A 25754-nucleotide genomic window follows, 5' to 3' on the forward strand; every position below is an offset into this window, starting at 1 on the left:
AAAACTCCCAAATCTATTTTGGGACCAGAGTAAATTTTATATAATCCACAAGTATATTAAGGATGAACTACACACAGTACTGACCCTCAAAACAGTGGCTGAAACAGAAAGAACCCTAGGAGCTATTAGTCTGGAGCCTTCCATGATTCTCAGGCTTCTGACATGACAACCTTCTGACATCCCTGGACTGACCAGTCTCCAGTCCTGGGCCAGCCATGGTCCCCTACAGCCCGTAGAGCAAAGCCAAGGATTCATGGAGAAGTGGCGGTCACTAGTGGTGCTCCCTGGTACTGCAGCTCCAGCTCCTGAACCCAGATGCCCAGAGGGACAGTAGGCTCAAACCACTGGGCACTTCCAAATTCTCCGAGGACCCTCCAGTTAAGATCTTCTCTCTCTTCAAAGGGGATGCTGCTGATGGTCATTTTCCCAACCCTCAAACTCAGCTCCCCAGCAGGATGGCTCCCAAGCAGAGATGGTAATCTCCAGTCAAGTTTCTGTGGGCATGAGTTACTTTGACTCCCACTGACACAGATATGTGACATGTCCCCGGATCACTTGCCCCGACTTAGGACCATCTGAATAAAACAATCAATGAAGCAACAGTATTCTATGACGGAAATATGCTCAAATTACGACACCACACACGCTCAACTGTTAGAGGCCCTGCACAACAAAGAACGAATCAATTCCTCTGTGCTCAAGTGAACACAGGGTCACAGCAGTAAGCGATCAGCAATGTCCTAAAGATTCCGAGATGGTCACTCACCCTGAGCTATTTCCTCCAGAACGTGTAGTTGCCTTAAAGCCACACTTCAGTCACTAACAGATCAGACAACAGAAGTCATTGTTGCCCTGACATCCAGCTTTTAGCTGTGGCTTTGTGCTGACTGGCTCTGTGACCTTGAGCAGCAAAATTATCCTTGCAGGGTCTCATTTTCCATGAGAGCCGATGTCACAGGCTGTACATTGACTTTTTAAAAAAGTTTTTATTGACTTATTTCAGAGAGACAGCCCAAGCATGGTGGAGGGGAAGGGCAGAGGAAGCCACCCACAGCTGAGCAGAGAGCCTGGTTGGAGTGGGCCTGCACAGGGGAGGGGGCTGGGGGCTTTTGCCCAGGACCCCAGGATCCTGACCTGAGCCAAAGGCAAATGCTTAACTGACTGAGCTTCCTAGGCACCCCTAGGCTGTACATTTATGAATCAACATAAAACCTCCAGTTAACAAACAGTAATCAGACATTACTTATCTACATTGAGGTTAATTTGACAGACAATTGTTGGGGCACCTGGGTGGTTCAGTTGGCGGAATAACAGCCGCAAAGATGCGGAATTCCTGACCTAGTGAATGTGCTATGCAGGCAGCCTCTAGAATCGGGAAAAGCCAAGGAACTGAATTCTTCCCTGGAGCCTCTAGATGGAAAGCAGCCCTATCAAACTGTGACACTGGTCTGGGGAGACTCATTTCAGGTACCAATCGAAGGTTAGGAACAAAATTAGAACTCTGCCAAATGTTTGAATGCCGAAGTATGGTTTGATTAATAGAGGAAATTATATTTATTTCCCTCTCCTCACATTCTCCCACAGTATTGGCCTTCAAGGAATACACAGACTAAGGGACAGATGATATGAAAAAATGAACAGGCAATTACAATCATGTTTCAATGAAGAAAATACAGTGTTATTAAAAAGTGTATGAGGCACACATAAGCTCAACTTGGGGAGCTCAATGATCTCCTAAATGAAATGGCCATTGTATTAATCTGTTTCCCAGAGAAACTGAACTAATAGGAGAGAGGAGTGAGTGTGTGTGTGTGTGTGTGTGTGTGTGCGCATACATGATTTATTATAAGAAACTGGTTCATACAGTTATGGAGGCTGAGAAGTCCCGAGATTTGCTGTTGGCAAGATGGGGACCTGGGAGGGCCAATAGTGTGAATTCCAGTCTGAGTCTGAGTCCCAAGGCAGATCAATGAATGTCTCAGCTTAAGCAGTTAGGCAGAGAGCAAATTCTCTCTTACTCTACCTTTTTGTTCTATTCATGCATTTAATGGATTAGATGAGGCCCACACTGGGGGAGGGCAATGTGCTTTACTCAGTCTACTGATTCAAATATTAATTCTATCCAGAACAGCTCATGAACAAACCCAGAATCATGTTCCACCAAAGATACGGGTATCCTATGCTCCAGTCTAATTGACATATAAAATTAACCATCACGGACACTCAGGTGTGATCTATAGTGTGTTTGTGTAGCATCACATCCCAGAGCCTGGTTTGATGAATATAACATGAAACATTTTTCAGTTGTTGGAAAGAACAAAGCAGGTTCTGACAGGGAAAGATCGTTAATGTATACCAGTGACACAGGCAAATCTCAAAATAATTACATATCACACCATCCTTCTTTGTAGAAAAGAAAAAGATATTTATAAATGTGTATATGTACATTCAAAGTACAGAAAGGAGAGTATGAAGTGTACAGCAATAGTTGATAGTGATTGTTTCTGGGAAGAGGTGAAGAGAAAGGTATAGGAGAAGAAATTTCAATGTGTTACCTCTGTGTGTGTGTGTGTGTGTGTGTGTATAGAGGAGATGGCAGATTATTCACTAAAGTGCTAAGAAAAGAATTTCTGAGTGGATAGGATTCTTTATGGGAAGTTTTATGCTCTTTTCATTTCTCTGCATTTTCTTTCTTTCTTGGGCTTTTATATTTATAAAGGTTATATCTACCTTTAAAAGGTACTACATGTACATGGTCTGAAATTCAAGGGGTGAAAGAAGACACCCAGGGAAAGTCCTCTCATAGCTTCCAGTGCTCGTCCCAGAAGGCATTGCACTGTGGCCAGTTTTTGATTTGTCTTCCAGGGGGAAGTTTAAGGATCTTCTTATCCATTCGTTAGTTTCCTGTTTAACCCGAATGGATGCATGTGAGAAACACTCTCCTATACCTTGCTTCCCCCGCCTTAATGTATGTTGGAGATTGTTTTATATCCATACACAGAACTGCCTTGTTCTTCTATTTCTTAATTTCATTTATACATTTTGAAGTTTATTTACTTATTTTTAAGTAATCTGTACACCCAACATGGGACTCAAACTCATGACCCTGAGATCAAGATTTGCATGCTCTTCTGACTGAGCCAGTCAGGCACCCCTGCCTTCTTTTAAACAGCTGCATGGTATTCCACTATGTGAGTACACTGGGAATTCTTTTTTTTTTTTTTTTAAGATTTTGTTTATTTATTTGACAGACAGATTACATGTAGGCAGAGAGAGGAGGAAGCAGGCTCCCTTCTGAGCAGAGAGCCCGATGCGGGGCTCGATCCCAGGACCCTGAGATCATGACCTGAGTCGAAGGCAGAGGCTTAATCCACTGAGCCACCCAGGCGCCCCTACACTGGGAATTCTTGAATCGGTTTCCTATCTGTTGGGTTATTTTTTAAAAATATATTTTATTTATTTATTTGACAGACAGAGATCACAAGTAGGCCGAGAGGCAGGCAGAGAGAGAGAGGAAGGCAGAGAGAGAGAGGAAGGGAAGCAGGTTCCCTGCTGGGCAGAGAGCCCGACGCGGAGCTCGATCCCAGTACCCCAGAATCATGACCAAAGGCGAAGGCAGAGGCTTTACCCCACTGAGCTACCCAGGCGCCCCTTATCTGTCAGGTTATTAAAGTGTCCCTAACCTTCTGCTCTGACTAGCCTTATGAAGCAGGTCATTCAGCACATGTGCAACATGTATCTCTAGAAGTGGAAACATTAAGGCAGAGTATGTCATATTTAGTTTTGGAAGACTTTCCAACTTGTTCACCATAGACAGTAGACCAACATCACCCACAAAAATAACATATGAGCCTGTTTCCCCACATTTTTTTTTTTTTAATTTAATTTATTTATTTGACAGAGAAAGACACAGTGAGAGAGGGAACACAAGCAGAGGGAGAAGCAGGCTTCCTGCTGGGCAGGGCTTGATCCTAGGACCCTGGGATCATGACCTGAGCCAAAGGCAGGCGCTTATCAACTGAGCCCCCTCAGGCACCCCTCCCCACAGTCTTGTCAAAAAAGCATCACCAATTTTTTTGACCTTTGCTGATGTATGAAAAGTGGCACCCCACTATCACTTTAATTTTTATTATGAAGTTAAGTTTTCTTTCATATGTCTAGACTCTATTTGTATTTCTTTCCTGATGAAGTGTATTTTCAGTAATTTGCTCATTTTAATTCTTGAGCCACTGGTCTTTTTTTTTTTTTTAAATATTTTATTTTTTTGAGAGAGTGAGAGAGAGAGACCACGGGGGGGGGGGGAGGAGCAGGCGCCCCGCGCAGCAGAGAGCCCCATGTGGGGCTCCATCCGCAGACCCTAACCCAGACCTGGGAGCCAGAGGCAGGTCCTCGGCAGACTGAGCCACCCGGGCCCCCCGAATCACGGGTCTTCCGACAGCGGCTTTACCTCTGCAGGAAGCCGGCATGTTACGGTAGGTTTCCCCGTGATTCCTGGCTTTCGTCTTCATTCGCGGTCCACCCGTCCACACACTTTCCCTGGGTGATGAGTGCGTCGGCTTTGCTTAGAGAACGGACTTCATCGTGAGGAGAGGCTCAGTGTCATCACTTACGTGGTCGCGGCCCCCGCGCTCCGTCCGGGACACGCCACGGGCCGCCGCGCGACGCTCGCACACACTGTCCACCCCGCGTTCCGCAGGGTCCGGGAGCCGCTGCGGCCCGTTTGGGGTCATCGTGGCCTCCCGTCCCCTCCCCGGTGACCGCCCGCCCAAGCCCCGCTCCCGGCAGCCGCACAACCACTTCCACCGCGTCTCGCGGGCCGGCCTGGTCTGCGCGTCTCCCACGCGCGGTCGGACACACAGAGCACCGGGGGCGCTCGTGCCCGCGCGGGGGCCGCGAGGCGGAGGCCGTCCCGCGGGTGAGGGGCCACCGCGGGCGGACGAGGGCGTGGCGGGGGGGGGCGGGGGTCACGGTAGGGCGGGGGGGTCACGGCGGGGCGGGGGTCACGGCGGGGCGGGGGTCACGGCGGGGCGGGGGGGCCCGCCCGAACCCCGCTCGCTGGGCTCCCCGGACAGCGCGGCGGAGCTCACGCTTCGGGTGCGGGAGGGTCGCTCAAGAGGGGCCTCCGGCTCCGGCCGCGGGCGCCCCAAGGTCGGCTGGGCCGGACCGCGGGGCTCGGGGCGCCCACCGCGGCTCCGTAGCACCCCCCCCCGCCCGGAATCGGTCTTCGCGGGCGGCCTCCGGGCTCCTCCCCGGGCTCTGGTCGCGGCCTCCTCGACCTGGGGCTTCTGCCTCTGCGGCGGGACGGGGACACGTGGGGCTTCGGGGCCAGCGTCGCCGCCTGCACCCCCAGCCCGTCCGCGGTCGCCCCCGCCGGCCGCAGAGCGAGCCCATGAGTGAACGGCGCACGGACGGCACGACGCGCCCCGCGACCAGGGACCCTGAGTGCAAAGGAAAGGCGTCCACGGCCCCCAAACCGCCGGCAACCCGAGGGTCAAAGAAGCGCCTCGGAAGCGAAGGCGCGACCCCGGCTTCTGGCGCCACACGGGGCGCGTTCGCGAACGGCTTCCGGGGCGGGGTCCGGCCGGGAGCGGAAGCTCTGGCGCGGGGCGGGGTCGGAGCAGGCGCGGGGCGGGGTCGGAGCAGGCGCGGGCCGCTGCTGTGCGGGCTCCGGGCGGGCCCGGCGGGCGGCGGGAAGGCGGGCGCGCGCCGCGGCGGTGGACGGCGCTCGGTCGGACTCCCCGCCCCGCGGCCATGAACCTGGAGCGGCTGCGGAAGCGAGTCCGGCAGTACCTGGACCAGGTGGGCGGCCTGACGCGGGGCGCGCGGGAGACGAGCCGGCTCGGAGCCCGGGTCCGCAGGGCAGACTGTCGCCGCGGCCTTGGTGGCGCTTGGTCCGGCCGGGCCTGGGCCTTCGCCCTGGGCTGAAGCCCCGAAGGGACGGGTCCAGCCCCGCGCCCCGCCCGCCCGCGGTGCAGCGGGAAGGACGAGGGACGCCGGAGCGGACGCCGCCGAGCGGCCCGCCGGCCCCACACGTGCGCGCAGCCCGCTGGGCCGCGGCCGGACTGCTGCTGGCCGAGCCGGTGCCTGCTGCGGGCGCGACGCTGCCGTGCGGGGACGGCGCAGGCGGCCTCGGAGTTGAGCCGGTGGACGGGGAGCCGCGCTCGGGTGAGGTGTTCAGAGGGGCCGCGGGATGCCGACGCCCGCCGTCCGCCGGAGCCGGTACCTCGGTCGGTCCGCGGAACGGCTCGGATGGGCACTTCTCTCGGGCCCCGGGGACCGGTGAGCGATGAGACGGGCCTGGTGTCCACCCTTGGGGCACTGGAAGTTTGCACATTTGTAACCATTCCCTAAGCGTTCCTCCTGGCGGATTGACTGGCAACAGAGTTGCAGTTTGCGTTCAGGAACGGAGAACGTTGCTATTGAGGAGATGCTGTAAGAGAATTGTTTAAACGGCCTAGTGCTGTAGGGGCCTGCTGCTAACATTTTTCCAATGTATAAGTTTAAAAAGAAATCCTGCCTTCTTGAGCTGTATATTGTCAAAGATCTTACAACGCTGTTTTAATTGTACCTGAACCAAGCTCAGCTGAGATGTAAAATGGAGATAGGATTGGTGGACCCCTGCAACATGCAAACTTTTACTGTATTAAGATGTTGATTTACTATATAATATTCTAATAATATTAGATATTTGTTTAAAACTATTGAAATAACAGTATTTTTTTTTTAATACAGCAACAGTATCAAAGTGCTCTATTTTGGGCAGATAAAGTAGCTTCACTCTCTCATGGTAAGTGACAACTTCTATTTTTTTTTTCTGATTTTTGTATTTAAAAAATCTTTCTATTTTTCCTTGTACCTATTACTACTTTATGTGATTTTTTTTTTTCCTTTCAGAGGAACCCCAGGACATTTATTGGTTGGCTCAATGTCTTTACCTAACAGCGCAATATCATAGAGCGGCTCATGCACTTCGGTCACGAAAACTGGATAAAGTAAGTGTTGGTGTGAATGTGAAAGCTTCCCAAAGCTTTTCAAAATTGTCATTAGATTAAATGTCAAAATTATTTAAAAGGATTCAGTTTTTCTCACTGAATGTGAAGAGAAATTTTCTTATTCCTAATCTCAGTCACTTTTGCCTCCCCACCCCAATCTAATCTCTAAGTTTTGAAAATTCTTTTTTCTCAATAACCCTGGAATTATGGACATTCCCTTCACTCTCATTACTGCTTATACACGTCGGGTCTTTACTTTGTCTGCTTTCTCTAGTAACATCTATGCCTTTCTACTTTGTCTCTCTTTTTAACTGTCTTTTAAACTGTCACAAAATACAGAACCCCAGGCCTGGCTACAGCACTCACAATATCACTCAGTGATCTCTCATCACTTACAGGGTAAAAATCAGATACGTCAGTAGGCACCAAAGGTCCCTTATGATTTCTCTGCAGTCTGTGTGGAACCCACCACCAAGACCACCACATGTCATGCAGCCCAGTCTTGCTGACTACTTGCAGTCCCCTGGACATGTGACAGCTGTTCGTGCTCAGTGCCTGGAATGCTGGCCAACCTCTCACTTTTCTCTCCCTTGCACATGTTTTCTTTAACTGGCTAGTATTTCTCATGCTCTTCTTTCAGACTTTTTGTTGTTTATGTCTTACATAGTGCTGTGTTTATGTCTTCCTGCCAAAACCTCCTTGAGGGCAGATCCCAACTCCTTTTTATTCTCAACCATCTTATTGTTTTATTTTGCCTTTTTTTAAAAAAAGATTTTATTTACTTCAGAGAGAGAGAGAGAGAGCGAGCACACACAAGCATGGGGGGAGTGCGGGGCAAAGGGAGAAGCTGGCTCCCAGCTGAGCAGGGAGCCTGATGCAGGACTCTGACCCAGGACCCTGGGATCATGGCCTGAGGTGAAGGCCGATACTTAATCAACTGAGCCACTTGGGTATCCCTCCTTACTCCTTTTGAATCATTAGTACCTGATAAACAGATGAATATGAGTTAAAAATGGATTTGGATTTTCTGCTAGAGTAAAAGGACGTTAATGAAAGTAACTTCATTTTATGTTTATAGTTTTCTCTTAGAATGCGGGTGTATATTATCTTGATCTCTTTTTTAATAGATTGATTTCTTTCTTAGCTATATGAAGCTTGTCGCTACCTTGCAGCTAGATGCCATGTAAGTATGCTCTCAGTTTCAGTTTTCTTTGGTAAAAATTTAATTATGTGAATGTTACACATCCCTATGGATGTGTAAGGATTCTGATGATCAAGCTTGGCAGTAAAGTAGTTCATGAGGAAATGTTTTCTCTAGTATTGTTTGCTATAAAATATTGATTCTCCATGTACTGGAATCTGACATGCATGAAGAAGATTCTGCTTTAGAATTTTAAATTTTAAACTCTACGTTTTAAATTCAGGTAATGGGTATGATATTATATTGCCCTTTTAAAGTCTACAGGACTTGTGTGTGTACTGTTAGCAGTCATGGGTGATGGACAGGATTTCTGGTTTTACACAGTATGCTGCGAGAGAACATCAACAGGCTCTTGACATTCTCGACATGGAGGAGCCGATCAACAAAAGGTTATTTGAAAAATACTTGAAGGACGAAAGTGGCTTGAAAGACCCCTCCAGTGACTGGGAAATGTCACAGTCTTCGGTAAGTCATACAGTTAGCATGCTGCCGTTAACATCAGTGAGAATTACTCACATGACGTGGCAAACGTAAATCACTTTCTTGTATTTCAGTATAACCACATTAAAACAGTTTGGTTCCCAGCTTGTTTGCAACTGAAACACAAAAAGATCCCGAACGTTTCTGTGTCCTTAGTTGGAAGCTGTAGTTATGTCCTCATATGTTTGAATCTGAAAGAGGCTCACCTGAGATCTTTCTTCTCATTTTTGATACCTTAAACCTTTCCCCATCTTACTGTGTCGCAAACTCTTCCCCCCCCCCCCCCCCCCCCCCCGACAAAAAACCTTGGTTACCTTAGTTTGCTTCTTTGCAGGGAGTGGTCTGGTGTTACTATGTTATTTAGTATATATTTCAGTTTGTATACTTCATATCTGCCTGAAGTTGTAAATTCCTTGTTGGTGGAGATTATGTGATGTAACATAATAAATGATATTCACGGTTTTTTAGTCTGAACTATTCTATTTTTTTCTTTTTTAACAGCCTTCTTGAGATATCTATGTGCTAAGAAGTGCATTAATTTTTCCACTAATAAAGATATTTATGAGGGAGCTTGGTGTTACCATTATTATTTTGGACTGCTTATCCATTAATTTCTTGCTAAGAAATGCATGGTTTACTTGTAATGTGTTATTATTTTATGAAATTACTTTTTTTTAATTTTAACAGGTCACAGGGTACTGATTTGGTCTATGTTTAGCTTGTTATATCTTCTAACGGTTTTAGGTTTGGAATTCCTGATGACTTTTCTGTGCCTTTCACCCCTTTCAGCTGCCCATTTCTGTATCATCTATAAGTTTAGTTACGTGTTCCTTGAGGGTCAGAGTCTGGAATATAAGTTGAATTACTCATGTTAACTGTGGTAATGCGGTGGTTACATTGTGAACACCGTAGCATGTGCTAGCTGTGCAGAGAATGATTCCCTCTAGTTCTCAGGCCTTGTAAGTTAGATGGGGAAAGGAAACTTGTCTGGGGTCACTAGTAAGCATCAGAGCTGAGATTTGAACTTAGATCTATCCAGTCCTACAAATCCTGACCATGGTGCTATGTTGCTGCATTTTCCAATATTAACTAAGAACCTTTCATTGAGAGCTGCCTGTCAAACTGCCTGAGTTTAATATTTGTATGTTGTTTGCTATCTAAATCATTACCCTTTTTGAGACAGAACAGATAAGGAACAAAGTAGCTGTGGCATGTGCTGTATAAAAATTGTTAAAATGAGAAGAGCCTGGGAGAAACAGCTTAGAAAAGTTTTACTTTGCTTTCCTGTTTCTGTTAATTTATGCCATCTGATGGTTGGGATGGAATAAATCCTTTTAGAGGGTAAGAGTCTCAGTTTTTATTTTATTTTTTTATTTGCACATGGGCGAAAGCACAAGGGTGGGGAGGGTCAGAGGGAGAAACAGGCTCTCCACTGAGTGGGGAGCCTGATACAGGACTCGATCCTGGGACTCCAGGATCATGACTTGAGCCAAAGGCAGATGCTTAATCCACTGAGCCACCCGGGTGCCCCAAATAATATATAATTCTTGATCAAAAATTAAGCTTAGAAGTATTGATTTAGTGCGTGACTCATTTTTCCAACAGATAAAGAGCTCTATTTGTCTCCTACGAGGGAAGATCTATGATGCCCTGGACAACCGAGCCCTGGCTACCTGTAGTTACAAAGAAGCTTTGAAGCTCGATGCCTACTGTTTTGAAGCATTTGATCTTTTAACATCCCATCACATGTTGACAGCCCAAGAAGGTTTGGAAACTCAGGTGTTTTCATGTTAAACACGATTAATATTGGTTGAATTTTTTTTTCCCTCTGAATTCTGTAGAATCAAGAGCAGACTATGTGCAGGTTTAAATGGATGTATTAACTTCCTTATCATCTTCAAATGCGGAGCACATTGTTGTCAGAATCTTTAGGGGTTTTGCTATGATGAGACCATCTTTTGGAGAAGTGACTTAAGGTAGTGTAAACTGAGTTCTCGGTATCTGATTCAGAGGTGCCCGACCTGTGTATATCTCAAAGCCCCAAAGGGCTTTGAAAACATCAGTGTGCAGTTCCCAACTCCAGGCAAGTGGAACAGAATCTCTGGTGTTGGGGCTTTGGCATCAGATGTTTTAAAGCTCTCAGATGACCCAAAGGTACAACTAGGGCTGAGAGCCATAGACTTAGTGTGTGAGCAGTAATTGGAGGAGGAGACATGCACGAAGCGGAGAGAAAGTGGAGGTGTATGAATGAGGTTCAAGCATAGTTTAGGCTAGTGCCTTGGTTCTCAGCCAGGTTGATTTTGCCCCCTAAGGGTCCATTTTTGATTTTTACAAATTGGGCTTGGGAGTGTGAGGTTGCTACTGGCATCTAGTGGGTAGAGATCAGAGATCCTGCTAACTGTCTTGTGCTAGGACGGCCGACTCTGTCCACACAGAGTGAGGTTGGGAAACCAGCTTGTTGGTCCTTGTACCTCGTGATGACCAACATCGCCTAAAAGGCTTCATGGCTCAGCCCTCCAGGTACTTCTCATCATCTGGGTCTGGAACCATTGTCTTAGATTTTCTAGTACATTTTGATCTTGTTATTTTCTCCTCTGAGTTTGATTTGCTTAGACCAAAAATTATAGAATATTTTTCATTGCTGATGTTTTCCCCCCTATAAATATTGTGAGGACATTCTTTGTTCTTAACATTTTTAAGAAAAAGAACTTCTTGAGTCACTACCTCTTAGCAAGCTCTGTACTGAAGAACAGGAATTGCTACGCTTTCTCTTTGAGAACAAATTAAAAAAGGTAAGTAAAAACACGTTGTTTTTGGTTTATGTAAATATGTCACTGAATTTGGCCTCTGTTCTTTTACTGGTTCAATTTTTAAAAGTTAATTTTTATTAATTTAGCATATTTGCAAGAATAAATTTAGATTACTTAAAATCTATGATGTGATTAATAAAAAAGCTTCCAAAAACATGTCTTTCTCCTAGGGACTCATTATACTAATTAAACTATCACATAAATGGGATGATGTTGTATGAAAATGAGAACTTTTTCTTATGCTTCCTGAACTTGTAATTTGTAAATTACTTCCTGCCCTGGAATTCCGTCAAAATTGAGAAGAGAGTTGAGCTAATTGAGAGGAGGGTGGATGGGACGGGAAGTTAGGCCTTCTGGAGGTTCACACCTGCCTTGTGCAAGCCCCGGCCCTTGGCACAGACGGAGTCTGCCGTTTGATATGTACTGCTCACTGAGTTCACGTTTATCTTCTCTGTTGCAGTATAATAAACCTAGTGAAACTGTCCTCCCCGAGTCTGTAGATGGTTTGCAAGAGAATCTGGATGTGGTAGTGTCTTTAGCTGAAAGACATTATTATAACTGTGATTTTAAAATGTGCTACAAGCTTACTTCTGTGTAAGTATATCTACTCATTTCTGTGTGGGAGCATAGAGCCCAGTCCCATTTGTAGCAGTCAGGACTGCTTTCCAAGTAATCTTGAACTAATTGATGATAATTTGTCTTTACCTTTTGCTGACTATTAGAGGGTTTCTGTTGTCTTAAAGGAGCAATTTATAGACACAGGTTTATGCACACTATTGCTTTATTCCATTACCTTGGGAATAGACATGCCCCTCATTTGTCTTTTACAATTTGCAAGTTTGGAACTATGATTCTGGCACATAGTCTTATAAAATCCATTCTTTGTTAAAGTAGGGACAGGTGAATTCCTCTGGGTACTGGGTGCTGAGTCAGGCTCACTAACTAGCCAGTCCCTCTCCCCGCCAACACCAGCCTTCAAGTGCGCACGATTCAAGTTGTCTTTTAGCTAAATTACGTATGCTGTTTTTAATGTGTGTGTTGTTGAAATGAACACACATATGCTATTTTTAACAGATCTTTGGGGTTGCTTAAAATCCTTGATACCATAAAAATTTTAATTGACAAATGCTTATGATCTGTTTATATCTGCTCATATTATTTTTAATCCTTTTAAATAATTGGATTGCTTGTTTTATGTGTTATAATTCTATTGACTTGAACTAAATACATGTGATAGTATTTATTTCTATTATTAACAAATAAACCAGAATTTTCCCTTTCATCTATAAGATAATCATTACCTTAGCTGTGCCAACCTGAAGATGAATAAGAAAGTAAAAAAGAGGGGCACCTGGGTGGCTCAGTGGGTTAAGCCTCTACCTTTGGCTTGGGTCATGGTCTCAGGGTCCTGGGATCGAGCCCTGCATCGGGCTCTCTGCTCGGCAGGAAGCCTGCTTCCCCCTCTCTCTCCTTCTGCCTGCCTCTCTGCCTACTTGTGATCTCTTTGTCAAATAAATGAATAAAATCTTAAAGAAAAAAAGTAAGGTATTGTAACCCACAGTATTCTACATGATGTTGTAATGAGTATTTAGACAGAGCTAATTTTAATGAGTTATGATCTGTTACGAACTGTTTCTGGTGTAGTAAATGTGTTGCATTGACTTTCAGAGTAATGGAGAAAGATCCTTTCCATGCAAACTGTTTGCCTGTACATATAGGAACACTTGTGGAGCTGAATAAAGCAAATGGTAAATGTTTTTTTAATTCAAATAATTGTTGGGGTGCCTGGGTAGCTCCTTTGGTTGAGAGTGGTTGATGTGCAACTTTTGACTCAGCTCTTGATCTCAGGGTAATGAGTTCAGGCCCTGTGTTGGGCTCTGTGCTGGGTGTGGAGCCTACCTAAAATCAAACAATAAATAAAATGATAATTGTTAAGGGGTGGTTGGGGGTGGGGTGCCTGGGAGGCTCAGTGGTTAGGTGTCTACCTTTGGTGCGGGTCATGATTCCAGGGTCCTGGGATCAAGCTGTGCGTTGGGGAGCCTGCTTCTCCCTCTTCTAGCTGCTCTCCCATTTGTGTGCGCACACACACTCTCTCTGGCAAATAAATAAAATCCTTAAAAAAATAATAATCGTTAATCCAAAAAAAATTCTGTAACTGGAAGTTTTTCTCTCATAAATCCTGGATAATTGAGATTGCAGGTGACAACGTAGTGGAGTTCTTCAGCGAGGGTGAGGAATAAGGGTAAGAAAGGCTTATCGAAATGACTGAGGGTCAGCCAGGACACTCTTCCTTCCTCCTTGCCTCGTTTTCGCCAATGTAGTTTCTGGCTTAGGTTACATAAGCTTTAGAGTACTGGGGGGCAGTTTTTCTGTTTTTCCTTTTGTAAAATCCGTAAGAAAATTGGTAAGACAGCAGGCAGTAACTGTTTAGAAACTGGAGGGGGATAGATTTTTTTGCTTGTGCTTTCCATATTTTAACATTTCAGAAACATTCAGTTACATTTAGATGCTATTTGCCCTTAAATCTTTTAAACTGAGTAGTGAACTCTGCCAGGAGTTTAAAGAGCCAGACGCTCCAGCCCCAAACCCTGCTGCTCACAGCCTGTGGGCCAGCAGCGTCCCGTCTCCTGGAGCTCTGTGCAGATGCCTGCAGATGCTGGCTCTCCTGGTCTCATGAGTCCGAGTCTGCGTGTGGGAAATGTCACCAGGGTAAACAGGGTAGGACTTGGACTTATTTATCAAGAAGTCATCTTGCTGAGTTGGTAAACTGAAGATAGTTTGGTTATGCAGATTGGTTGTGGGTGATTAAGATGGTCCATAATAAGGCCATGAAGTCAGAGACATCAGTTTTTGTTTTTGTTTTTAAGTTATTTATTTATTTATTTGAGAGAGAGCCTGAGAGGGGAGAAGGTCAGAGGGAGAAGCAGACTCCCTGTGGAGCTGGGAGCCTGATGTGGAACTCGATCCTGGGACCCTGGGATCATGACCTGAGCTGAAGGCAATTGCTTAGCCAACTGAGCCCCCCCAGGCGCCCCCACTTTTTAAGACAGGTGAAGAGCTGAGACCTTTTTAAGCAACATGATGGGCTGTGTCATGTGCCGTTCATCCAGTTCCTCCCCGCTCACTTACGGGGGCAGGAGTGGGGACGGTGGAGGTGAACGAAGCAGCTGCAGCAGCTGCCCTGTGCGGTTCATGTATCTCATTAGGTAGAAAGAAAGAAAAGTATGAAGTTATTGCCGTGAGAACAAAATCTATGTGATTTTGTTCGATGTAACTAGAGGAAAGTTGTATTTTAAAATTCATTGGATGTAATTTTTTTCTTTTTCCCTAATGTAGAACTTTTCTATCTTTCTCATAAGTTGGTGGATCTATATCCTAGTAATCCTGTAAGTACATGTATAATGTATACCTTTTTTTGATGGTTTTTGTTTGTTTGTTTGTTTTCTTTGTTACCTGAACCTTAAAAAAATACTTAATTGGTGTTTAAGTAGTAACTTACATTTAAGTTCAAGTGAATAATGTTTTATTTCAAGGTGTTGAAGAACCTCCTAGTGATGATGATAATTAGAAGCAGCATTACATTTTCCAGTCCATGAAGGTTTTTCTTCTTTTTTTTAGATCTCTTCAGACAATAACAAAAGACACAAATAAGACAAAAATCCTTTTTTTTTCTGGTTATGGAAATTATATATACTTATTTTAGAATACTTGATGTAAGAAAAATAAGACGTTGAAAGTGAAAGTCATATCACCTCTGGCGAGTAATGCTCTTTCATATTGTACGTGTAAGATACCTAACTGAACTGTGTAGTGATTGAATCTTTGTGTCTCCCACTTTGCTGTGGGTCACAGCCAGGACCCAGAAATTGAAACTGGAATCAGCAACTATGTCTTTAGAGACAGAAGTCAGGGATCAAGGCCTAAGGCCCACATAAGGTACACAATCTGTATCTTAGGCCAGCATGAAAATAATTAAGAAAGAGGCAAAACCAGTGCAAGAGAAGTTAGCTAATGAGGTCGATCCTGGTGAGTGCCTGCTAGAGCCAGGGTCAAGCCAGGGCAGACATGATGTGGACTGGTGTTTGAACTAAGTGTTTAGGGGCCTCATCTTGAATGCTGCAGGAATATCATTGAAGGCACTTTGAGGAAGAATCTATTCTTTTTCACCTAGGATTTGATAGATAGCCTGTCTCAGAGAAGTTTCCAACTTGAACTAGAATAACTTGAGCTTGAACATGTGATGGGACATCTAGTCCCATCTCTGGCCTAATATGTTAAGAGATTTCCAGTTCCTAGTTAAGCATCTATGGTCACAGTAAATTCTGAATTTTGTAGGTGTCTTGGTTTGCGGTGGGATGCTATTATCTTATGGTTGGTCATAAAAATGAACATGCCAGAAGATATCTCAGGTATGAATCTGTTGTTTTCCTCTGTAATAAGCCTATAGCAACTGAATTTTTGTTCATCCTTTTTAATACAATAATTAGTTAACTAATTTAAAAGCAGTATGAAAGAATGATTTCTTTAGCATATTCAGTTCAGTTATATCAGTTATGTACCTTTTATAAGATGTCATGAGGGGAGATTTAGTCAGTGGTGTGGACCTTGTTCTCAATAACTTACGATATATTTAAATTATTTGTAAATGAGAAGAAATATGAAAGAATAATGTGATTTGAAGCCTGTTTTTTATTTACAGAGATACTGTTAACAGTTGTGAAATTACATGGAACCACGTGAGATCGGGGTCACTAAATGTGACTATAGAACAGAATTCTTGGCATAGTGAGCTAGTTTATATAAGTATCTGCTGCGTCTTAGCTTTAGGAACTCCATGCAGCCCCGTCAAGCTCCTTAACCAGTATTACTCAATTACTGAAGTACAGAAGAATGTCCAGTGTGGGAAGAATAACTACGGATTTATAATAACTGACTTCTTCCATGTGAACAAAATAGAAAATGGCTCTAAGGGAAAGTGTATAAACTTTGGAGAAAAAATTTTAAGAGTGACTGTATGACTAGGGTGACATCTCTTGTTTCAGCAAAGCAACAACACTTGAGAAGACTTACGGGCCTGCGTGGGTAGCCTACGGGCACTCGTTTGCGGTGGAGAGTGAGCACGACCAGGCCATGGCTGCCTACTTCACGGCCGCACAGCTGATGAAAGGGTACTGCAGAGCACGTGGTCAAACCCACGAAGGATTGCTTTTCCCCACAGAATGGACATTTCCATTATTTCTGCCACGCCATTGGGTTCCTGAACTAAACAAAAGTACCTTACCTGTGTGTTGTTAGTAGCTTATAATTGTAAAATAACTAGAAATTGAGGGAGAGAGAGGCTGGTGTAGTGATTTTGTCTGGCAGTTCACCTTGACCAGTGCAGAAGGGAACTAGGAAATTAAGCTGAGGGAAGAGACCCTTCTCCTGCTTATGCAAGAATGAAAGCATTCATATGCCAGTTGTTATTTATGTCCTATTTAAGTCCAAAAGGGATTTGCTGTGGGCTTAGAGGACTGTATTTGCCAGTGTTCTAGATTTATATCAATATTAAGGATATCAATACTCAGTGACGTAAATGTGCCCTAAGAGTGTCTTACTTTGGGACAGGAAGTGTTGCTATTGTTCCTGTCTGCTCTCTTTGGACTCATGTGGCCCCAGCCCTAGGCCTGCCGTGCAGTGTTCTTTTATGTGGGCTTTCTCTGTCTCTGGGGAGGTGGGAGGAGTGCAGTAGCTCAGACTGCTTGCTGATCTTGGCCAATAGTGCCCCCTCTTGAAAAACAGATGTAATCGCGGTACCTCCGGCTGGGAGTAACTGACAGTACCGTTCCAGACTTTGAGCAACACCTGATGTGCAGAAAGCCCTCAGTACAAGTTAGCTGCCTTCATTGGTTTGCTGGTGGTATTCAGGAGTGGGGTCATACATTCACTTGCACCGAATGTTTCCTTGTTAGGTTTGACCCTTTTCAGACTATCAGACTTATTTTTGGTGCCCAGTTTTACATCTAAATTATTAATGATTCCCAGATTTTTTTCAGTTCTGTTATATTTGGTATGTATGACTTCTGTATCTAACTGGTCATCCGTGCACATACTGTAAAGGAAGCAGCTTCCTCGCTGCATCAGTCTCTTCAGACCGCCTTACCAAAGTGCCTTAGACTGGGTGGTTTGAAGAATGAAAATGTATTTTCTCATAGCTCCAGAGGCTGGGAAGTCCCTGGTCAAAGTGCTGGCCCGTCGGTCGCTGAATGGGGGCGTCCTTCCGGACTTGCACATGGCCACCTTCTCACTGTGTCCTGATGTGGCGGGGAGAGAGCTCTGGTCTCTTCTTTCACAGGGGCACCGGCCCTTATGTGTCATGTTCCCACCCTTATGACCTCATCTAACCTTTATTATTTCCTCACAGGCCTTCTCCAAATGTGATCACATTGGGGTAGGGTTTAACATGAATTTGGTCAAGGCAGGGGGCATATAAATTCAGTCCTAATGCCAACATGTTAGAAACAGTCCTCCAGAGACGCCTGGGTGGCTAAGTCGGTTAAGTGTCTGCCTTTGGCTCAGGTCATGATCTCAGGGTTACAGGATTGAGCCCCACTTTGAGGCTCCCTACTCACTGAGGAGTGTGCTCCTCCCTTTTCCTCTGCCCCCACCCCTCAAACAAAAACTTAAAAAAAAAAAAACAAAAAAAACTAACTAAAAAACCCTCCAGGTTAAAATTGTTCATCCCGTTACTGATTTACCTAAATGGTCCTTGATACCCAGTCCAGGGTTCTCCAGTTTATCCACCGGGATGTGTGAGGCCTCATCCAGTGCTTTGCTGAAGCTTGGTTCCCATGTCTACTAACCCCTAATCTATCAATCTGGTAAATTAGCAGGGAAAAAGTCTCCGTAATGTACCGTGGGTGGTTTCTTATCAGCACAGGCTAGGGTAGTTTCCCTCCCCGCCCCCACCCCATGTTCACAAACTCAGTTACTATTACTTGGTAGTTAATTCCTGCCTAAGAATCAAAACCAATGACAATGTTTCCCAATCTAACAGACTTTATCCAATTAAAATTTCAAATCAGCTCATCAAAATAAGCATTATTCTTTTCTGTTCTTCTCCCTCAGAACAACTTTGCATTCTTTTAACTTGCCCTGTGTTTGGATAAATGTTTGAAATTGTGTAAATATTTTTAAGTTTCCTTTATGATTTATTCTTTGAGCCACTGGTTATGTAAGAGTATGTTGTTTAATTTCCACATATATGTGAATTTCCCAAATTTTCTTCTGTTAGGCTTTCTAGTTTGATTCCATTGTGGTTGGAGAACATAGTCCTTTCAAATTTATTCAGGCTTGTTTTATGACCTAACATGGTGTGTCGTAGAGAACGTTCCGGGTACACTTAAGAATTCTGCTCTTTTTGGGTACAGTGTTGTTGTTGTAATCCCTCGGGTCTGGTTGGGTGATGTGTGGTTCTTATCTTCTGTTTTCTTGTTTGTCTTCTGCCCATTATTCTGTCCACTAAGGCAGGGCGGGGCATTGAAGCCTCCCAACGATTACTTTATGGATTGTCTCTTTTCCCCTCCACTTCTGGCTGTTTTTGCTACATGTATTTTGGGTCTCCCCATTTTTTGGTTCTTGATGGATTGAAGCTTTTATTAGTATAGAAGGTCCTTCGTTGTCTCTGTAACAGATTTTGTCCTAAGGCTGATTAGTCTGATATTAGTATAATCTCTGCAGTTCTTTGTTACTGTTTGCATGGTGTTTTTCCACTCTTTTACTTTCAGCTTCGTGTCTTTGAATCTCAAGTATGTCTTTTCTAGACAACATGAAGTTGGTTCGTGGTTTTATTATCCATTCTGCCAGTGTCTTGCCTTTTGATGGAATTTTATCCAGTTATGTGTTAGATAATTACTGAGAAGCTAGAATTTAAATTAGCCATCTTGCTCTGTTTTATATTATATCTTTTTTGTTCTTCCTTGTTACTGCCCTTTGTATTAGATATTTTATAACAAACATTTTAATTCCTTGATTTTTCCATATACTATGTTCTTTGAGTTGTGGTTTTTTGTTCTTGTTGTTGTTTTGTTTTTAGTGGTTACTTTGGAGATTACAGTTAACATCTTAAAATAGTCTAGTTTGGATTCATACCAACAAAGGGGTTTACAACACCAACAACCAACAACTCTGATTCTCTGGACACCAGCCGGGTCCCTAAAAGTCAATTCAGTTCTGATATTACCCAGACTTAGTGGAGACCTTTCACAGGGTGAGCTCGCAGTGCCACAAGACTGCCCCCCCCCTTCAGATGTCAGTGGTAAGTCCTAGGCCACTTTTACTTCTGACTGACTGCGAATCAGAGCTTCCCAAGACCCTCTCCTGAGATTTGATGATTTGCTAGAATGGCCCACCAAACTCAGGAAAACATCTTACTTACATTTTCTGGCTTATTATAAAGGATACACTAAGGAGTAGCCAGATGGAAGAGATGCACAGGGCAGTGGGTGGGCAGGGGAGCCTACAGCCGTCTGTCCCTTTCCAGGCGTGCCACCCTCCCAGCCCTGCTTTGTTCTTGCCAACCCAGAAGGTCTGAGGCTCATTGTTCTGAAGTTTTTATGGGGCTCAGTCGCCAGCGCTTCCCTTCCTGGGAGGTCAGTGGTGAGGAACAAAAGCTGCAGCCCTCTGGTCACTTGGTCCTTTTGTAACTGGTCCCATTACAAGGCAGAGCCATACCTGGAGTCCCCTTCATTAGCATAAACAGGTATGATCAAAAGGAGTCATGAATAACAAAAGAAATTCCCATCACTCAGGAAATTGTGAGGGTTTTAGGTGCTCGGTATCAAGAACAAGGGAGAAGACGATTGTATTTCTTATTCTACCATAGCATCTTCCTTCCAGTAGTTTGTAAAAACTTTACCCTGTGCAGCTCTGTTCCCTCCTACCTCCTTTCTCCTTTGTACTATGACCCTACACATTACATCTTAAATATTGTAAGTCCCTCAACACAAATTTATAATTGTTGTATTCAGTTATCTATTAAATCAGATAGAAGAAAGGAGCTGCAAACAAAAATACATTTTATATTATCTTATGTTTGTCTATGTGCTTACTTTTTTTTTTTTAAAGATTTTATTTATTTATTTGACAGAGATCACAAGTAGGCGGAGAGGCAGGCAGAGAGAGGGGGAGGCAGGCTCCCTGCTGAGCAGAGAGCCCCATGCGGGCTCGATCCCGGGACCCTGAGACTGTGACCCTAGCCAAAGGCAGAGGTTTTAACCCACTGAGCCACCCAGGCGCCCCTCTATGTGGTTACTTTCACTAAGCTTTTTTTTTTTAAAAGATTTTATTTATTTATTTGACAGAGATCACAAGCAGGCAGAGAGGCAGGCGGAGAGAGAGGGGGAAGCAGGCTCCCTGCCGAGCAGAGAGCCCGATGCGGGGCTCGATCCCAGGACTCTGAGATCATGACCCGAGCCGAAGGCAGTGGCTTAACCCACTGAGCCACCCAGGCGCTCCTCTATATGGTTACTTTTACTAAGCTTTTTTTTTTTTTAATGTGGTATTTGAGTTACTGGGTAGTGTCCTTTGCATTTCAGCTTGGGGGACTCCCTTTGGTATTTCTTGTAAGATGAATCTGCACCAAGATCTCTCAGCTTTCTGCTGCACTGATAAATCCTTTTTTTTTTTTAAAGATTTTATTTATTTATTTGACAGAGATCACAGGTAGGCAGAGAGGCAGGCAGAGAGAGAGGGAAGCAGGCTCCCTGCTGAGCAGAGAGCCCCATGTGGGGCTTGATCCCAGGGCCCTGGGATCATGACCTGAGCCAAAGGCAGAGGCCTTAACCCACTGAGCCACCCAGGCACCCCTGCCCTGATAAATTCTTGATTTTGCCTTCATTTTCAAGGATCGTTTTATTGGGTATGAAATCTTGGTTGGCGCTCTGTTTCTTTCAGCACTTTAAACACTGTCCATCTGCCTTCTTGGCCTCCACATATTTGATTAGAAGTCAGATGTTAATCTCACTGGGCCTCTTGTGTGCTATTAGTTGAGGATTCTCAATGCTTTAAAGATGGGAGGGTCGCCTTTTCAGTAGTCTGTGATTTGGACCTCTGAGTAGCCTACTTGGAAGGTGTTTTTTTTTTTTTTTTTTGGCTTTGAGGTGTTTTGGCCCAAATATTCTTTGGTTTCATATATTCTTTCTGCTCCTTACTGTTTCCTTTTGCTTTCTGGGGCAAATGCATCATCGTGCATATTTTGGTGTGCTTGGTGGCATCCCCCAGGTCTCTGAAGCTAGATGGGGTAATCTTCAATTGATCTGTTTTCATGTTCACTGGCTTTTCAGCTTTTTCAAACTGCTCTCAAGCCCTTCTAGTGATTTATTTTATTTTTCAACTCAAGATTTTCTGTTTATTTCTATTTTCTTATTTAAAATAGGTTATTTAAAATGTTTGTCTAGTACATCCAACATCTGGTCTTTGTCTCAGACAGTTTCTATTGACTGATTTCACCCCTCACCTCTGACCCTCAGATTGCTAATTGTTCTGTGTGTCTTTTGTACATGTCAGCTATTTTTCTAGAACAAACACCCCTCAGATTGTTGTAACCCCTTGGTTAACTTCCAAAGTTTTGAAAAAGTTTATTTTGATAATTAGGCAGTGTTCTTGTTTCTTTAATGGAGGAGAGGTTTTGTTTTTTTTTTTTAGATTATTTATTTATTTATTTGACAGAGAGAGAGAGAGATCACAAGTAGATGGAGAGGCAGGCAGAGAGAGAGATGGAAGCAGGCTCCCCGCTGAGCAGAGAGCCCGATGCGGGACTTGATCCCAGGACCCCGAGTCATGACCTGAGCTGAAGGCAGCGGCTTAACCCAGTGAGCCACCCAGGCGCCCCTGGAGGAGAGTTTTTAAGAGGTCCTTACTTGGCCATTTTGGAAGTACTTTCTCCAGGTATATCCTTTTAAAGAGTTCATGGGGCGCCTGAGTGGCTCAGAAGCCTCTGCCTTCAGCTCAGGTCATGATCTTAGGATCCTGGGATCCAGCCCCGCATGGAGCTCTCTGCTCAGCAGGGAGCCTGCTTCCCTTTGTCTCTCTCTGCTGCCTCTCTGCATCCTTGTGAGCTCTCTTTTAAAAAAAATAAAAAGAAGGGAGTTGAGGGAAATTGGAAGGGGGGACGAACCATGAGAGACTGTGGACTCTGGAAAACAATTTGAGGGTTTTGAAGGGGGGGCGGGGTGGTGGCCAGGTGGTGGGTATTGGGGAGGGCACGCATTGCATGGAGCACTGGGTGTGGTGCATAAACAATGAATTCTGTTATGCTGAAAAGAAATTAAAAAAAAAAAGTTCTTCATGACTCTTCTGTAGGTGGTAGAGTCTTTATCTGAGTCATGATTCTTGATTAAAACCGGAGAACATACCAACCAGTTGGTTACTATTTATAGACTTTCTTAGACCCATCTTCAAAGAAATATTATTCTGTTCCTTTTAATGTAATTACTGGTCTGACAGAAGATGGAGATTCAGTTAAGGGACTAGTACTTAGTCTGTGCCTGGAACTGTTGCAGAGGATGTGAAAATGGGGTATACACGACATACTTCTGAACTCCCTGGCATAGAACTGATAGGGATTGAGATGATAGGAATCCACACAAGGAAGAGCCATTTAGGTTAAAAAGGCAGAAGCATTTAACAAAGAGGAGTGGAACTTGAACACGTCACGAAGGACACACAGTACCAAATCAGAAGAGAGGAGGGAAGACAGTCCGGGCTAAGGGTCTGACCTTAGCATCATGGAAGAAAACAGGAAGCACACATGCCCTTCTGCTTCAGAGGGTTTTAGATTTTTTTGTTTTTACTGTAGAATGATGAAAAAGATGAATAGGTTGCTGATAGATTGTAGAAGTAGTAGCTAAGCAGTAAAAAACCTGTTAGACCTTGATTAAATATCAATAAATAAAGTGTTAGAAAAAAAGTAAGCACCTTGTTTTTCGGCTGTGATTAAGTTATTTTGCAGACAGGATTTAAACTTGATAAATTAATTTCTGCCGAATTATAAAGTTTTAGGTGTTGAATATGTGAAATTTTCCATTATTTTTAGGTGTCATTTGCCAATGCTGTACATCGGATTAGAATATGGATTGACCAATAACTCAAAATTGGCTGAAAGATTCTTTGGCCAAGCGCTCAGCATTGCACCAGAAGACCCATTTGTTATGCATGAGGTTGGCGTGGTTGCATTTCAGAATGGAGAGTAAGTACTGAGAGGCCCCAAATCCTTCCTTTTTTCTTTTCCGTAAATGAAGTAAAGTCACTATTTATTAGATTTTTATTTTTAAATACGTACCATTTTAGGAGATGGAGGCAGACAGTTTGAAAAAAAAAGAAGAAAATACAAAGTGTTATCTTGGATTTCTTTAAATTTGCTAACAGTTTGGTCCCTTTGGACACGGGCTGCACGGGCACATAGTTCCAAAACTGGACAGTTGTTGCCCGTGGTGCAGTGGCCGCACCCCATAGGGTGGCTTGGAGGCATCATGGAGCCCTTCTCCTCCTTCTTGATTAGGAGCTGCAGTCGTGCATTTGAGGAAGCTTTCTCACAATTGTGAAACAAAACTGTTGTTGTTCATTTAGTTGGCAGTTAAACCAAAAAGTAAACTAGTTAGAATGGCTCAGTCTGGTTTCCTGGTCACTTGAGACATTACTGTATCCTTGGATATTTGTAGAATAATTCAGTGTCCTACTGTAAAGAGAAAAATACTTACAGTCCTTTGCACTAAATTATACATTAATTTAAAGACAGCGAATCAGTACTACTGTAGTGTTTTCTATGGTGTGTGTGTGTATCTTCTAAAAATTGGATGATCTAGTATATATGAAAGCAAGTTTGGAGCTGTTTTAATATAATATACAGTGATGATTTAATAGACAATCTATTGGTTTTGTAAGCCACAGTCAGCACTTTTCCTGTTCGCAGACAGATGCACATTCCCAGACGACACAGAGGTGACGTTCTGCTTTCCTATTAGTGCTCTCATACTGTAAATGAGCGTTGTTTTTGTTTTTGTGTTTTTTTTAAAGATTTTATTTATTTGTTTGACAGACAGAGATCACAAGTAGGCAGAGAAGCAGGCAGGGAGAGAGGAGGAGGGCCTGATGCGGGGCTCAATCCCAGGACCCTGGGATCATGACCTGAGCCGAAGGCAGAGACCTTAACCCACTGAGCCACCCAGGCACCCGAGCGTTTTGGTTTTTTGCAGTCTGTTTTGTGTCACACTTGTCACATTTTTGTGCTTTCTCTTGATGGTGTAACTGTTAAAAATGATCCCAAGCCTGGTATGTGCTGTTTGTGACCCTCCACACAACAGGGCTACAGATGAGTTCTGTTGCTGGTTGTGTTCAGTGTCAGTGGATCAGCATGTATGTTAGATAAGGTATCAGTCAACAGAAGCACATGGGAAACAGGTTATATGTTCAGTAGTTGACCACAGGTTTGTAGGAACTTGACCCTATATTCTGCCTGGAGCCATAGTTTAGTATTTGCTAAAAGTGTTCACTGTGACTTAATGGAATATAACTACCAAGAATAGAGAATTAACCACATCTTCTAAAATCTGATGACCTGTGATGTTAATGCTATAAAATTAATCATGTATCTGATTTGAATTTGAATTTTAATAAACTATTTACAGAAATTTACCTCATTTTTCTTACTATTTGTATACTTGCTAATTTTGAATAATCTGCAAACTTTCCCCCTCTATTTTAGATGGAAAACAGCAGAAAAATGGTTTCTTGATGCTTTGGAAAAAATTAAAGCAATTGGAAATGAGGTATTCTGTGTAATATCTGTTACTCTTAAGTGTGTTTGCTGTTGAATGAGAGCAATAATAAGGACAATCTATCTTGCCTAAGACAATGGGCTAATACTTACGCTGGCAAATGGCTTGTTAATGTTGAGATTTTAGGCATTTATCTTGCTACATGGAATAAATAGGGTCTGTTTCTAATTGAGAGGGTAGGTGTCAATTGTTTGTTTCCTAAGAGACTGTAGTTTTGATATGTGGGGGTAATGAGAATATATTTGTTGATTATTTGACATGGGGAGTGTTGTGATCGTGGACACTGGTGGGCACTGTATCCTCTAACATACGACACCCTTCTCTGTACGGAAGTGCCCCCTCGTTGATTAATGTGTAGATAGACAGTGCCCAGTGCTGTAGGAGTAAGGCCGGGCATCCCTTTAGTCAGACCTATCATGGCTCTTTCTTCCCTTGTACTTAAAAACAGATTTAGATC

General features: G+C 43.9%; 1 protein-coding gene across 2 annotated transcripts in view; it reads left to right on the top strand.

Annotated features, from left to right (window-relative positions):
• The first annotated feature begins 5689 nt into the window (after nucleotides 1-5689).
• The window catches only part of CDC16 (cell division cycle 16), a 29671-nt gene continuing 9606 nt past the window's right edge, over nucleotides 5690-25754 (top strand). For both annotated transcript variants that reach the window (XR_006384712.1, XM_044250176.1), the window contains exons 1-14: nucleotides 5690-5799; nucleotides 6733-6787; nucleotides 6895-6992; nucleotides 8137-8175; nucleotides 8518-8658; nucleotides 10279-10438; nucleotides 11374-11465; nucleotides 11944-12077; nucleotides 13152-13231; nucleotides 14820-14869; nucleotides 15819-15892; nucleotides 16526-16651; nucleotides 23557-23709; nucleotides 25225-25288. Coding sequence is in view for 1 of the 2 variants with exons in the window: in XM_044250176.1 (XP_044106111.1) it covers nucleotides 5752-5799; nucleotides 6733-6787; nucleotides 6895-6992; nucleotides 8137-8175; nucleotides 8518-8658; nucleotides 10279-10438; nucleotides 11374-11465; nucleotides 11944-12077; nucleotides 13152-13231; nucleotides 14820-14869; nucleotides 15819-15892; nucleotides 16526-16651; nucleotides 23557-23709; nucleotides 25225-25288 (1314 nt within the window). In the remaining variant the exon portion in view is untranslated. The remainder of the gene's footprint in view (nucleotides 5800-6732; nucleotides 6788-6894; nucleotides 6993-8136; nucleotides 8176-8517; nucleotides 8659-10278; nucleotides 10439-11373; nucleotides 11466-11943; nucleotides 12078-13151; nucleotides 13232-14819; nucleotides 14870-15818; nucleotides 15893-16525; nucleotides 16652-23556; nucleotides 23710-25224; nucleotides 25289-25754) is intronic.

The sequence above is a fragment of the Neovison vison genome, chromosome 5 (genome assembly GCF_020171115.1).
Source record: "Neovison vison isolate M4711 chromosome 5, ASM_NN_V1, whole genome shotgun sequence".
Taxonomy (NCBI): domain Eukaryota; kingdom Metazoa; phylum Chordata; class Mammalia; order Carnivora; family Mustelidae; genus Neogale; species Neogale vison.